Source organism: Buteo buteo, chromosome 18 (genome assembly GCF_964188355.1).
Source record: "Buteo buteo chromosome 18, bButBut1.hap1.1, whole genome shotgun sequence".
NCBI lineage: Eukaryota > Metazoa > Chordata > Aves > Accipitriformes > Accipitridae > Buteo > Buteo buteo.
In genome coordinates this window covers 10,481,278-10,496,816 of record NC_134188.1, presented here as the reverse complement: position 1 = coordinate 10,496,816, position 15,539 = coordinate 10,481,278, and the positions used below count along the sequence as shown (strand labels likewise).

At 42.3% G+C, this 15,539-nt stretch overlaps 1 protein-coding gene across 2 annotated transcripts in view; it reads right to left on the bottom strand.

Moving 5' to 3' along the window:
* Positions 1-5,589, bottom strand: part of CWF19L2 (CWF19 like cell cycle control factor 2) — a 93,338-nt gene extending 87,749 nt beyond the window's left edge. The window contains exon 1 of one of the 2 annotated variants that reach the window (XM_075050006.1): positions 5,455-5,589. In XM_075050006.1, coding sequence (XP_074906107.1) covers positions 5,455-5,532 — 78 coding nt within the window. In that variant the 5' untranslated portion in view covers positions 5,533-5,589. The remainder of the gene's footprint in view (positions 1-5,454) is intronic. The other variant, XM_075050005.1, reaches the window with a different exon arrangement.
* Positions 5,590-15,539: the final 9,950 nt, after the last annotated feature.

The window sequence follows — 15,539 nt, the reverse complement described above, 5'->3', positions numbered from 1 at the left end:
GCAGAGTACCCCCAAGGGGCGGTTAGTTATTTTCATCTGTCTGTTTTCTGCTTTCTTCTTTTTCTGAACAGAGAAAAAGAAAGATTTTCACACCTGTACATAACAAAATCTAGTTTTAACTTAATTCAAAAGAGAGTTTATTAAGAAAAGTTCAAAACATAAGAAACAAAAATGGAGTTCAAATTTAGCTAAGTACTGATTATTGCTAAATGTGTGATACTTAATGGGGACAACGTCAATTATTTAAGCTAAATATAGATTTGACCACTTTATCAAATGCTGTTTTAAATGGTAGTATGTCACCACATGTCTGAAGTACCAGTACATATTACATATATATCTATAGCCTTTATTTATATCTCTCTATATATATATTCATCTCCAGGCTTTGCAAGTTACAGTGTCTCTCAACTTCAAGGAAGACAGAAATGTTATTCTGTCAGCAAAAAGTTGGCCGCAAGTCAGTTCCATTTCTGAATAGCAGACAGCAGAGTACTGACATGGCAACCAAGACATCCTCATGCTTCCATGTTACAAAATGCTAAACTGATTTTGCACAGAAATAGCAGAGTAGCTACGTAAAAGTCTTAAAAATTTTGCCATTTTACATAGCTTAATGTTAGGTTGTTCAGTCCATAAATGGGAAGAGGAAACATGTAAAGAGTTTTTTTCTTTAAAAAAAAGCTTCATTCCTAAATTTCTCTATCAGCCAAAATAGGGATAAAGGAAACTCTATAACTTTCTGTGACCCATATCAACTTGAATAGGATAAAATTGCTTATTATAGACTTTTGCTAACACATTCTAAAACTCTGGTACAGAAAGGAGGATGGCAGGGAAACTACCAACCTTCAGCATGTCCTCTCCTTACTTCAACTTTTAGTTCTTACTGCAAGGAAAATAAGTAGTTCAAGGACATACATATGATGATGAACACAGCAATCCCACAAGCAACAGCAATGGAAAACATCTGATCACTAATGTATGTTTTCAGTGCTACCCAATGCACCCAAGTGAATCCCTGAAAGTCATGGAGTCTGCCTTAGCTTTAGGTTGCTCAAAGTGGAAAGATAATACCATGGAAAAATAACACAGACTCCAGAATGTGCACTTGCAATAAAGAAGCTGAAAAGTCATATTGCAAGAGTTTCTCAATGGCCATATAGGGACCATGCACCTCTAATGGTTAAATCCTGTAGAAAACAATGTCATTGTCTCAAGACCCCTTCCTGCACTCCACAAAAAAACCTGACTTGTAAAACCATAGTGCCTGGTATTTCACAAATTATACTCCATCCTGCTTCCCTGTATTGAATTTCTCAGCACTCTGTCATTCTAAGAACTGAGAATCTAAGCTAGTACCCCAAGTGAAAAACATTCAGTAACGTCCAGGGAAGCTGATGGAAGTAAATACAGGGTTAAGCCCACAGCAAGACATCTCCAAAATATTCCTGTATCCTCCAGCAGTTTGAGGCTCAGCAGCTTTTCAGTTAATAACTACCAACATATATTTTTGCTTTTAGGCTACTCTTGTCTGGATAGAAGTGAAGTGTCAGTATTTGCAACACACTATACAAGAGGCCCTACAAGTTCCCTGTGCACCAGCTGAAAGTTCATTTCTTTTGTCTGCTCTGAGCTGGCTACCTGCAAATCCCTTAATGGGACATAGTTCTTGTGTTGAAAGAAACAGCAGATAGCTATTCTCTATTCCCTTGTCCATATCACTTATGATTATACAGAACTCTCTCATATTAACTTTTTTCAGCCTATTTTTCCCCATCTCAAAACCTTTAGTCTCCTTGGACAGTCTGAACCAAGATCACCTCTGACACCTTTCTTCCCACCTCCTGCAAGGCTATTCAGTTCTCTTTGAGATGCTGGGACCAGGACTGCATATGCTATTTGATATTATACAGAAATCAGTAATTTGTCTGTGTAACCATTTCCTTTGTTCTTTGTTGCTTTCCCAGTAACTTCTAACACTTGATTGTCTGACCAATGATGTAGCATCTTTATAGAGCTATTCACTCCCCAGTCATTAGTCCTGAGTGGTAAATAGTCAACTCTGAGCCCACTGTTGTATACAGAAAATTAGGGTTGTGCATTTGGTTTTATTTAGCATCGCACAAAAGTTGCAGATATGTTTTTAAGATTTCCATCTAGGAGTAATTTGTATTCATAGCATTTTAAAAACACGCTGATGGTCTGTTTCTTGTTCAAATCAAAGAAAAAAAAATTCAACACAGGTCCTATATACATACCTTGTAATAGAGTGCATCCTATCGATAAGAAAACACACCAGATTTAGTTTCATTCTAAAACCTCCAAAACAGTTTTTCTAATATTCTTCAACAAGGCTGATGAGCAGCATCTAAACCTACAAGAACGTAGTTAACACTGAGAGCTAGGACCTATGAAGCTACATTACCATCAAAGACCTCTAAAGACATATCCTAACAGTAAGAAGCATAGCCCCTACATTCAAGATACCATGCTTTCTAGTACCAACTTAAACTCTGCCAAAACCAACCTTCACCCCTTTTCCCCGCACATCATCTGTATGAGTAAGTGCTCTCATCCCTGACTTCAACCTTTTCTCTATGAGTAGTTTGGCTCATTGCTGTAGCATTTCTCCCAACACTACTGCAACCAAACCTCCTTTCTCAGCTTTGCTACCTCCCTGAATCGAGACTGACCTTACACAATGAGAGGTTAAATACAAATTTACTGCCTTTTCCACAGATTGCAGCATATTTAATAACACAATCCAGTTACTACAAAAACATCACAGAAGTGTTTAATGCTAGACTTCTTGCTTCAAATTAACAGTACTTTAGAGATATTAACAAAAAAATATAAAAACCATCCACAGATATTTGGAAAGAGGAGGTTACACCAAAATTTTTAAACAACATCCTCACAGAACACTTTTATTTCATGTTAAACTGTTGATGCAAATAGAAGCAAATGAGAACAGAAGAAAATGATTATTTAATAAACTACTACAATAACACCTGACACTGTAAAAAGCTTTTACAAAAAGTAACTATTTACCAATGTTTTTACTCAGGCTGACAGCCTGTCACAAGTGGGGTCCCCCAGGATCAATACTGGGCCCCACACTGCTCAACATCTTCATAATCTGGATGATGAGACTGAAAGCACCCTCACCAAGTTTGCTGATGACACCAAACTGGGTGGTGAGGTGGACACGTCAGAAGGGTGAGACATCTTACAGAGACACCTGGAGAAGCTGGAAGAGCAGGCTAGCAAGAACTGTATGAAGTTTAACAAAGACAAGTGCAAGGTCCTGCACTTGGAATGACGTAACCCAAGAGCCCAGTACAGGTTCGGATCTGTGTGGCTGGGGAGCAGCCTTGCTGAAAGGGACCTGGGGGTCCTGGTGGACAACCAGCTGCACAGCAGTCAGCAGTGCACTGCTGCAGCAACAAAGGCAAATTGGATCCTGGGCTGCATTTGCATGGGCATCACTAGCAGCAATAGAGACGTGATCATCCCACTCAGCGCTTATCAGGCCATGCCTGGATTACCGTGTCCAGTGCTGGCCCCCACTATTCAAGAAAGACATGGACAGACTGGAGAGGGTCCAAAGGAGAGCCACAAAGATGATCAATGGGCTAGAGAACCTGCCCTACGAGGAAAGGCTGAAGGAGTTAGATGTCTCTTCTCCAGGGAGAAAAGACCTAAAGGCAGGGACCTCATCCCAGTACTCCAGGACTTAAAGGACACCTATAAAGAGGACAGAGACTCTCCCTTCACAAGGAGGGAGCCACATGTAGAGGACAAGGGGTGGAATCCCTATCACTAGGGATTTTAAGACGTGACTGAACAGAGCACTAGATAATCTCATCTAGGCTCCCCTTCCCAGAGAAGGTTGGACCAGGTGAACTTTAAAGGTCCTTCCAGCCAGGGTTGTTCTATGATTCTAAGAGAGTGGCATTGCCCCAGATAGCTTGCTGTACAAGTGGCACCAATTGAGAAAAAAAGGTAAAGTAGTATAATGGTTTCCTACATAAGTTTCGCTTCCAGTTAGAAGTATTTTCTGAACATCCAAGAGGTTGAATGGAGCAAAGGAGCACTCTTAAATGTATCATACAGCAGTTCAAGTAAAGCAAAAGACATCTTAACAACAACAACAAACTTTTGCAGGACAGTATGATTCACTATTACTAAGTTAAAGGAATTTCCCTTCAACTGCTTCTCAAAAAGGGGGAAGCACACAGTGCAGCAGGATCATCCCACACTTGCGAAGTCACTGAAGGGAACTTCTATTGCGTAGAAACAGTTCCACAACTGTGCAAGAGAGACACAATATATTACCTGAAGTCCTCTCTCTGTCTTCCCTCTTTGCCTTGAGAAAAGACATCACTACTGCGTAAGCCTCAGGCTATTCAGGCCATTTTCTCACTACTTTTTTTCTGAAGATCTGGTTGCTGCTTACTTTGGCCTTCCCTCTCTCAAAAGCCCATCATCACAACCTCATACTTTTTCCATACCCTGTCCTCCTCTTACACTTTCCTTTCCATACAGTTATTCCCCACTCCTTAAACTTCAAAACAAGTCATGTCATCTAACTGATGTGCCATTTACTATTTTATCATTCAGTCCACCTATAAGTTACAACAAGAATCAGCAGCTTACTACACAAGTACCAAGCATAGTGTATAGGCAGATTTTGAATAACATGCATCAGGATTAGCACAGGTCTCAAAGTCACAGCAACTCTACAAAAGCATCTGTGAGTGGGAGCCTCCTGATTCTCAACTAACATTACAGCAAGATATAACCAAGCAAATAACATCCTGGCTCCACGAAAGCAGGCTGTCCTACTTCTGTTCAAGTTACTACTACTCCATGACCAGAGTGTTGTAATGGAGGGATACTGACTCTTAGGAAAGACAGGCCAGGAAGAGATGGAAGAGGAGTTGCCTTTTATATCTCATTTAAGGAAAAGCTGAGAGCTGGGACTGTTTAGCCTAGAGGAGAGAAGGCTGGGGAGCGGGGGTGGTGTCATCTTATCAATGTATACAAATATCTGAAGAGGGGTTGTAAAGAAGACCGACCCTGACTCTTTCCAAAGGCGTACGCACAAAAACACGTAATAAGAGAAAAACCAAGCAGCTCAATAGCTCTACAAGGGGCAAAACGCATGAACTCAGGCGGCTGCCACTCAAAACTGAGTTCCCGGTTGCCTTCTGCCACCGCCGGTACCGCAGCCCAGCTCCCCTCGGGGCAGAAGGGGCTCTCCCCAGGGCGTCCCCCTCCTCCAGCTGCCGCTGGCGGGCCTGCGGGCGGGAGGCGGCGGCCAGGGCCGCCCTCAGGAGCGCACCGACCCCGCGCAAGACGACACGGCCCCAGCACCCGGCCTGGGGGAGCGAGGGAGAGAGGCTAAACGGTCCTCGGGGAAAGGCAAGGCCGGGCCGGGCACCCCACCTGCGCCAGCAGCGCCTGCCGCTGCAGCTGCTCCTTACGTTCCGGCAAGCTCCGCTCGCTCTCAAACCCGGACGCCATCGCCAGTCCCCGCCGGAAACCAACCGCCGCGCAGCCGCCGTGCAGCGAGGCCGGGAGACTGTCGTAAATGGCGTTCCGGGGAACGGCGGCTCCTCCCGGCGGTGCTGCGGGGCACGGCGGCCTCCCCGCTGGGCCGGGGCCCTCCGAGGTCCTTGCGCCTTCCCTGAGGTGAAGCAAAGCCCGCCTCCCGCGTACGGGGTGAGGCGGCAGATCCCTGTGCCCCCGGAGGCCGGCTTTCAGCCAGCGTCCGGCCGTAACGCTCTCGGTCTTACGACAGAGTTTCCCCAACTTCCCTCGTAGCTTCAAAATCAAAGTGAACTTGCCGAAGGCTTTCCGCGGCCTCGCAGGTGAAGGTCACAGCAAATATCGTGTGGTGGCACAAGCAGCTTAGCGGACCCTTGTGCTGCTTGACTGACAGGACCACGAAGCACCGGGATGGGGAAACTGACCTCCAGGCTCGCCGCTCCCGCTGGGCTGAAATTACCCGGGGTTCACCCCAGCCTCCTCCTCTAGACCAACACTGACGAGAAGCAAAGAAGGGAGATGTGGCCTAACCAACGTTTGCATGCTCCAGTGCCACGCAGCGCCTGCTGCTCCGCATTGCCACGACCCACCTGCAGACCATCTCCCAGCCGCTTTCTGCCCCATTTGCAGCCGGTTTGGTGCATCTGTGCTAGCCTGTGGCTTCTGTAGTGGCAGGGTGCTAGCTGTTTGGGGTGGGAGGAAGGAAATTAAAAAACATGCACGTTCAAGCGCTTACAAGCTACAGTTGGCCAACAGTGTTTCACAGGGCTGCTGTATCTCAAGTGAAGCAAACGTTTATTTGAGACATCATTTCTTTGGGAGATCAGAGCATTGTTGTCCTGGTTTCAGCTGGGATAGAGTTAACTGTCTTCCTAGTAGCTGGTACAGTGCTATGTTTTGAGTTCAGTATGTGAAGAATGTTGATAACACTGATGTTTTCAGTTGTTGCTCAGTAGTGTTTAGACTATAGTCAAGGATTTTTCAGCTTCTCATGCCCAGCCAGGGCACCTGACCCAAACTGGCCAACGGTGTATTCCATACCATGTTGTTGCCAAAAACCGGAATAAAACTCCTTAACAGCAATGAGAAGTTAAGAAGCAGGCACTTCTTTATTGCAGCACTGGGCACACAGGGGATCACTCCACCTAGTGTGTGCACCTGTCTGATTCAATCATGTAGGTTAAATACACACCTGTTATACATATTCACTAGATTTCTGGGAAATGCCATACATAATCATCAATTGTCCGATAAATCATTAGCATATGTAAATGTCCTTTTACGCAGGCGTGGTGAAGTCTCTGGTGGTCTTCAGAAGCCCTCTGGTGGTCTTCCATAGTCTTCCTCACCTTGTCCGATAGTTGACCTCTCATGTGATTCTGCGCAGTACGATCTTGCCATCATGCATTAGATTTACATAAAGTACATTCAATGTTAATTCTTACACTTAATGTTTCTAGTGATTGGCCCTCAATCACATCACCTCATCAATATTCGTATCTTATAACATTCATTGGTTAATCTTACCTAATTTCACTAACTGGTCTCCTGATCAAAGTAGGGTTTCTAAACTACAGAACTAAAGTCCATAACGATCTCTCTCTTAGTTCATTAAGACTAAAAGCTATAATCTAACAAATTGCCTAAATTTCTATGGTTAACTGATCTTAGACAATACTTATTTTTTTATGATTGCATGTTGCACATTTTGTATGTTCCTAAATTTCTATAGCTATTGTGTGCTTCAAACTCCTATCTTCTACAATTTTACCTTTTAACCAAACCCGACTTAAGTAAAATTCCAACTTTTATTAAATATTGGTAACAATGTGACGTCCCATCTAGTTTAGGAACTGGGAAGGGGGTGGCAGGGAGTCGCTGCTCGGGGACTGGCTGGGTGTCGGTCGGCGGGTGGTGAGCAATTGCCCTGCGCATCATTTGTACATTCCAATCCTTTTATTACTACTGCTGTCATTTTATTAGTGTTATCATTATCATTATTAGTTTCTTCTTTTCTGTTCTATTAAACCATTCTTATCTCAACCCAGGAGTTTTACTTCTTTTCCTGATTTTCTTCCCCATCCCACTGGATGGGGGGGGAGTGAGTGAGCAGCTGCGTGGTGTTTAGTTGCTGGCTGGGGTTAAACCACGACAATTGTTAATGTGTCTGACACCAAATGTGTTCACAGCTGCCAAGTAATAACGTTATTTAGGTAAAGATCTGAGCAAAGTGCTTGCACAATTTGTTAGCTATTTGCATGGGACTATGTTTTCAAAGATATAATGATAATTTAATCATCATCTCCCTACTGGTATTAAATATGTAAATTACATTTGTATCTTTGTTCAATTTATGCTGTGACAGTTAACAACATCTCAAGAAAAACCTGTTGTACATCACCGCTTGGTAGAGAATGATAACTGATAGAGCTTCATAGGCACCATTTGGAAAAGCAGCACATGAACCCCCTTTGGGGAGCCATTTACAAAGCAAACAGGTGGACACAAAAGACATTCCAGCAGGACTAATGCTATGCTCAATCCTTAGCTCCATGCAGCAAAGTACACTGGTTGAGAGAGGAGAAGCAAAAAAGCGCATGTTTGGCCCAGTAAGGAAAGCCTCTTCTCTTGATAGTGATGTGCTGCTTTTCTTACCAACAAACTGATTTCTTACCGTCCCAGTGTTACCACTTGCTCCAGGCAGCCAGCACAGCATCTCAGATGGGTGCTCCCTAATTCACTCAGCACACAGCCAGACATCTTGGCTTAATAGATTTATATTAAATCTAGCGACAGGTGTGGACAATTTCTTTCTCCAGTATGGGGGTGAGAACAGCGAATGTGTTTTCTGCAGCAGGAAGTTACAGACAAAGGAGAGAACTCAAAGCAGGGTGTGAGCTTTTGCAGTATTTGGTGTTATTCTTGATAGCTATAACCCTCCACATGATTGATAAGGTGGTACTGTAAATTTTCATTTTAAAACACATTTCCAGTACTGCTGTTTTTAGGAGAGAAACCATAATGCAAATACACTCTAGAATCTCAGAAACTGAAGAACAAGAGAAACTAGAAAGCTATTTTATAAATATGATCATTCTGCCGTTGGGGTTTTTGAGAGCCAACTTCAATTTTGAAGTCAGCAGTTAAGGTAAGGATGACATAATTTAATTTTATTTCCCCCCTCATCCAAGAAAAGGATTTTTTCAGAGGAAGCAGGCAAAGATGGACATTTAGTCTTATTTCTTTCAAGTTATTAGAATGCCTGAGAGCTCCTTACATGCTCGAAAATCTCCAGTGAGCCTGGAGAACTAGTCCTTGGTATACCACTTTTAATGGCCAGCTAGGCACCTCTGTTCAGTCACCTCATTCTCAGTGCCAAAATTAAACAAGCTAATAAAACAGTAATGCTTCGGATATACTGATCTTTGCTGAACTCCTGCAGGGAGGCGCTGACCTTGCAGAACGAATTATTATTTCCCATTTAATGGTGCATTTTATACTTTCTCTGAAAGAAACTGGTGACTCTCCACCTGACCTGTGTTATAAATCCCCATGCTACTAACCTTCACTGCTTGCCTTCAGTGCTCTGTTTGAAATTTTCTTTTTGTATGAAAAAGGTTGGAAAAAATCTTCTCCACTCAGTGTGATCCTGTGCTGTTTTCTTTAAGCAAAAGGCAATGTTTCACTAGGGAAAAGGGGTTGTTTACTTTGAGAATATGAAACTTTTTTTTCCACAGTGCCTCTGGAGAGAGTTTTTTACCTCAATTTTAACAAAACGTTCTGAAGTCTTCATACTAAAGAAGCACAATATCCAGTAGGATGCCGGGGAGAGGACAGAGAGGGTGTACACCCAAGTCAAAATGTACTTAGTTTCAGTTAATTCTCATGCTGTTCATTTTTAAAACTACCTGGTTTTCCATTGCCATTGGTACTGCTGAGCAGTCATTTACATTTGATTCTGAGGGATTACTTAAGACTGGCATGGGAATTCTCAATGACTTGTCTAAGAAATAAAAATGTCAGTCCTTGGAGAAATTGAAGTGGGGAAAAAAAAACCAAAAAATGATGCAATTATGGGGAAAAGCATATTTCTTTCATAGAAATTTCATTATGTTTCCTCGGGAGAAAATTAAAGCAACTGTGTCTAAACTCAGTGCCATAAAATGATAGAACACCTTGCCCAAAAATCAATGTAGCAGCAATGCCTGGGTTATTAGTTGCTTGTGCCTGAATTGTGCAGTGAGCACCTGAATTGAAAAACCAGACAACTTTCTACTGTCTGTCAGAAAGAGTGCTTCTGGCAGCAACAAAAGAACCCCTGTGTCATTGGGGATCCTGGCAGCCTGCCTCGGAAAGGAGAGCTCAGCTTGCAATGAAAACAAACAAGGATACTGTGGTGGATCAAAGAATGATTCACCCGTTGTTCCATATTCAATAGCAAATCATGTGTTGTCTGCCCCTGAGCAATAGTTATTTTGTTAATTTGCTCAGCTACTTTAAAAACAAGTGATCTCTTAGCTGTAGTTTGGCAGAGCAGGAGGATGGGGCTTAGAAATATCTATTTTCCCTCTCCCCACCCCAGCTTCATCACTATAATAAAGAGGATCATTCATCTGGGAAATTCTCTAGTGACAACTACTACTAATAAATGATTTGTGAGGAAGCTGTTACACATGTGAAATGATAACTCATTCAGTTCATTTCTTGTGGGGCTTTTACATGCTTTTTTTTTTCCTTTGAGAAGTTGCAAACAAAGACTTTTATCAGACAGGAAGCTCACAGCAGTGATAGCATCCATCCTGTCCTTGATTTGCTGAGTCTGGAAACACATCTTTTTAGAAACCATTTCTTTGAGAGAAATAGGTAAGTCTTTTCTGGTGCCTGCTCGACATGGAAAGGTCCAGACGTGCACATGCCAGGGAGCTTCAAATCAGCTACTTTCAAAATGAGACATAAATACTGACTCAGATCACCTGGCTGGGGCAGGAATTAAAATTCTGGGCCTTTAGTTTATCAGTCCTTATGCATCAGACCAATACAAAAATAACTTGAACAGTCTTAGGCAGAGCTTCAGTGCAGTGCAATGGGTTGGTTTTGTTTTTAAAGTGAGATTAAAGCATATTTTTTGCTTTTTAAAGGTAGGACAGTTCCAGAAGCCAGGTTGCAGCCTAGGCCCACAGACAGTTGTATCAGCCCATTAGTTACAAGAGCAGCCATAGCTCAAGCTGATATTATAGACACTCTGTACAGAGAAACCACAGCCTTTGGCTGCCCCAGAGACCTTGGGGCTTTCTCTGCCCTATTCTCCTGCAGTGCTGTTGCTCAGTCCGATGCACTTTCATGTGGGCAGCATCCAGCAAACTAAAGGAAGCTGCTGCAACACTCCCAGCTGGACTCTGCATGTGGAGTATTGTAGGAAAGTCTCCTCCTTTCATTGCAATAGAGAATCAAAAACGACATGGGGATGGGAGCACGTCTTTCTCTAATGAAATGGTGAGCACTCATGGAAAAAAATTGTTGAGACCAGTAAGGTCTTGCTCCATGGAAAGGGCTCCAAGGCACTACAGCACTGAATGATAATTGTAAAGAGAATTTGACTGCCACAGAGAGTGTCCATAATTGTCTCTTCTGGCAGCAAGTTGAATAATTTACTTCTCTCCAATTTTTACCCCACAATTCCTGAAATTGCTTTTCATTTTTCTTTATTTTATAGTACTGTGTTAAGAGGGAAGGGTAATTTCATATGCAATTCTTGTCTCAGCCCTTGACCCAGAAATAGCTGTAAATACTGAGTAATGTGCCTGACATCCCAAGCCACCATCTTTGTCACTGTTCTTGACAGCAAACCCTCTGAGGAGTGTAAAACTACCAGCTTGTCTTGCCACTTACTTCATTTTCAAGCACAAATGCCCCTCCAGGTCCCTGTTACTGCAGACACACAGGCAACACCAAGCAAGCTTATCTTCAAGCATATGTCACGGTGTTGGATACCATCAAGTGAGAAAAAAGACCATACAGTGGGAGGACCTTGGATTTCTTTTAATGTGTGCTTTGGCCTCTTCTGTCCTAGAAGTTTCAGAGTGGGAAAGACCAAACACAGTATCTTTCATAGTCAAGATCCACTCGATATTTCTCCGTGATGTGGTTTCAAGCTCTCACCCTGCCTGTCAGAAGCATCTAGGGAGCTGCTGACACAGGCAGACGTACATACAACCCTGCGGGGCATCCTGCCTGGATGGTATATTCAGAAATGGTTTGGTCACACAGCAGTAATGCCTTATTATAACCCCTATATGCCTTACAAAGCCAAGCACATATTAGACTGGGTAGATGGGTTAGAAGTGATTTCCACCCCATATTTTCTCCTGCCTGTTCCCCAAGGAGACCACCTGGCATGTTGGCCTGGGCAAGTGGATTGATTCAACTAAGAGGATTATTTGGGAAGAGCAGAGGTGAGGCAAGAGCTCTGGGCATCCTAACAACGCTCCTACTAGGGATCGTGGTGTGATAAATGTAACTGTGGCCTGCAAGCTGGCTCCGTATCTTTCAGATTTTGTAAGAAAAATGAGAGAGAACAGGAACAGTGCCATAGATTGCAGAACTGTGTTTATTTAATCTGTGAGATATCAACAGAAAGAGACAGATTAATCACAGTAATTCCTTTAACTCATAGTATACAGATAAGCTAAATCTTCATAATCAGCATTGCTTCATTAAAAGGAATCAGTGTGAATGTTTTTCACTGCAGATCACCTTCTAGTTTACATCCTTGCCACATACAGCCTGAGACCCAAGAAAAGTGCACGATAAACATGGGTTTTTTTAGTGTATTCTTAATAGCACTGCCTCAGAAAGAAGGGTTAGAGATCTTTTCTGGTAAAAAAAAGAAACAAAACTCAAGCCCATGTTCAAAACTGTGCCTCCTATACACTGATACAAGAACCATTCATGCGAGAAATGGTTCAGCTTCAGTGAATGACGTGGTAAATCACTGCTTTCACTGAACATGTTTGCAATGTAGAATAAGGTGATATGGGCTAGAGATATCTTAGTATGCATTTCAGTCTCTTTTCATTTAATTTTAATTGAATACAGACAATGCGATGCTCTGACTCCCTTAGAAACTTTGTTTCTTTGTCTGAGGCTTAAGTTAATGTAGATGAGGAGACCATGTCATTTTGTGAGGAAGCAGAGGGGAAAGTACTTTAACAGTTTTCCTCTGGTCTGCCAAACCGTGAAACCAGTCGAGCCCAGGGGCAGGATTCCTGCATCTCTCTCCAATCATAGGTACTGCCTGAAATGCTGGCTGCATTTAGCCAGATAGTAACCTCACACAGTGACCAGACATCCTCTGGCCTCCACCATGGCACTGCCTTTAGGCCCACATGCAGTGTTAAAAGCTGTAGGTGACAGCTCTCTCTTGCCACTGCCATAGAAGGTCTTAAACTAAGCCACCTACCAGAACCAGATGCCTTTTAATGCTCCACTTGAGGCTCTCTCTGCCAATCCCAGTTCACAAAGACCAGAGTAGAGAGCACTGATACTGGAGGAGAATCTAATTCATTTTTCATTAATTAAAAAAGATACTACACTGGTTGGAAAACTCAAAAATATTTCTTATGCTCTGAATAGGGATGCTAGTTTCCAGTGTCTTTGCAGTAATTTAACTTCAAAGAAATTTGAGAGGAAGCAATCTGAAGGAAGATGGGGAACCAAACAGTTAGGCCAGATGAAATACATCCTCTCATTCTGGTGGCCTGGTGAGAGGCAGTGATGAACCCTAAATAAAACATCCTCTGATCCTTCCTCAGAATATGGGATGCAGAGTAAAGAAAGTGAGATGTGAATTGAGTACACCCAGCAGAAATCATTAGAGTAGCAATAAAAAAGGAGATAGGAAGCATTCCTCAAAGAAACCATGCTCTCTTGAAGGGCATAACCCTTCAAGAAAAGTGTCAAGCTAGAAACTGGTTGTTATGGTAAATTAAAAACAGCATCAGACTAGTTTCCAGACAGGCTATTTACTAAAGGGTTTTATGTCAAAATCCCCATCCTGAGATGCCTAAAAAGAATCTATTTTTCAGGGACCAAAAATTGCTCTCAGAAAATTCAGGTAGACTTAAAGCTTAATTGTTAAATTCTAAGAGTAATTCCTTTAAGCTCTGTGGAGGTCAGGTCTTTGGTCATGCTCTGCTCCTCTGTGGATACCTAAGAACCTAAGAGGGTTCAAGAACTCATTGAAAAAGTCAGCAGCATTTGGCCGTTGAGGCTTGTGAGTAACCCACTCCCTGGAGGAGTGCACACCTAATGATGAGATAGCTTGTTCTTTGAGGCTCGAGTTCACATCTCACATAATTCCTTCACACAGAGCCCTCCCCAAGATGGTTGATATTTTTTTAAAAGCCAAAGCTTGATTTAAAAAGAGCCATAAAAGGAGATGGTTAGAAGTAAAAAAATGCAGATATGCAAAAGATTGCGTAATGTTCTGCAGTGAGGAGCAAATAATCTGAGGAAAGTATTTGAATGGGAAATATAAAGTATTAGTATTTTCAAGGGACTCAGGCATGGCATTACTTGTGAGTCAAGGGATTACTTCAATATTGGTATATTAGGAAATCTGATGTGGGTGAGACTTTAGAGGCCATGAGGCCAGAGAGAGGAAACATGTACATTAATGAAGGTGAAAACATGCACAGCACTCACAAACAAGGCCTCAGAAAGGGATGTCGTGCACTGAACATTGATTTAGAAAGGAAGAAAAAGGGAAAGAAAAACAGCAGATTTGTGTTGCTAGATTTAGAGACAACAAAAGAATATATCAAGACTATATACTTTGCAAATCACTTCTGGAAACTAAGCAAGAAGCAAGGGGGGGAAAGAGCGAACAACCTCTTCTCTGTTTCTCATCCTTGCCATCTTTAACTAGAAGAATAAGGCAGTGTGAAAAGCTGGGGAGCTTTGAAAATGGAAAACTGAAGGCAGGATTTGCCTTCCAATAGCAGGAGTGCAGGATTCACTGTAGTTGTTCTAACAGAGCTTTAGATATTGTCAGATTGCAACTTGAATGATTGCTGAAGAGTGCTGCAGCATACTGTAAAGGACTCTGCCTCCCTGAGATGAATGCTTTAGCAGTTCCTTGGTTGAAAGTTTATTACTTTGAACTCATCCAAGGGTATGAGAAGTCTGACATTAAGGACTGATGCGTGTTTGAGCAGTTGAATGTGATGAGAAATGTGCTTCTCCATCTTCTGCTCTGCACAAAGCATCAAAGATAACTAGCTGAGGAGACAGCATGGCTCAGCAACAGACTATGAACTATTTTAAATGGTAATAATTTCCAAAATCTGTCTAGACCTTGGAATCACTATTTCAGTTTTGATCTAGATTCTGAAACAGACATCACATGAAGCAGCACAAAATCATTCACAAAAATATGTATTTCACAGTAATTTATTCTACTGTCTCATGCTTTGATTCAGTAGTTTTCCTTTTAATTTAAATTTCAGTAGGAATATAAGACAAAGACATAGCTAAGAATAAATACATTGATATCACTGATTGTTGTGATAGAAGATTTATTTTCTTTTTATTTTTTAGATAAAGGGCATTAGTTTTACAACAAAGGTAAGCTTGCCATCATGCTAGAGTGATAATACAGAGTGTTTCTGCATTGGAAGGAGCCATTTAATTACTAATATTGCAATGACACATCTCTCCACCTTATTTGCTTGTGAATTGGAAATTTCTTGCCTTTGCTTTTGTACTGCTGTCATTGGGGTTGCTGTTTTGTAATGGTAAAGCATAGGCATAACCTGCGTAAGGGGAAAAGACAAGTTTCATGTCAGTGCCCAGACATACCTCCGTAAAGCTGCCTATATGGAGGGGCTGCCTACAGCTAGGTCCTGATACCCTCAGACCTATGAGCACCTCCACTCCTCTCTCATGCTGTATCAGACCTGGCCTGTCCAGCCTTGCTGGCTAAG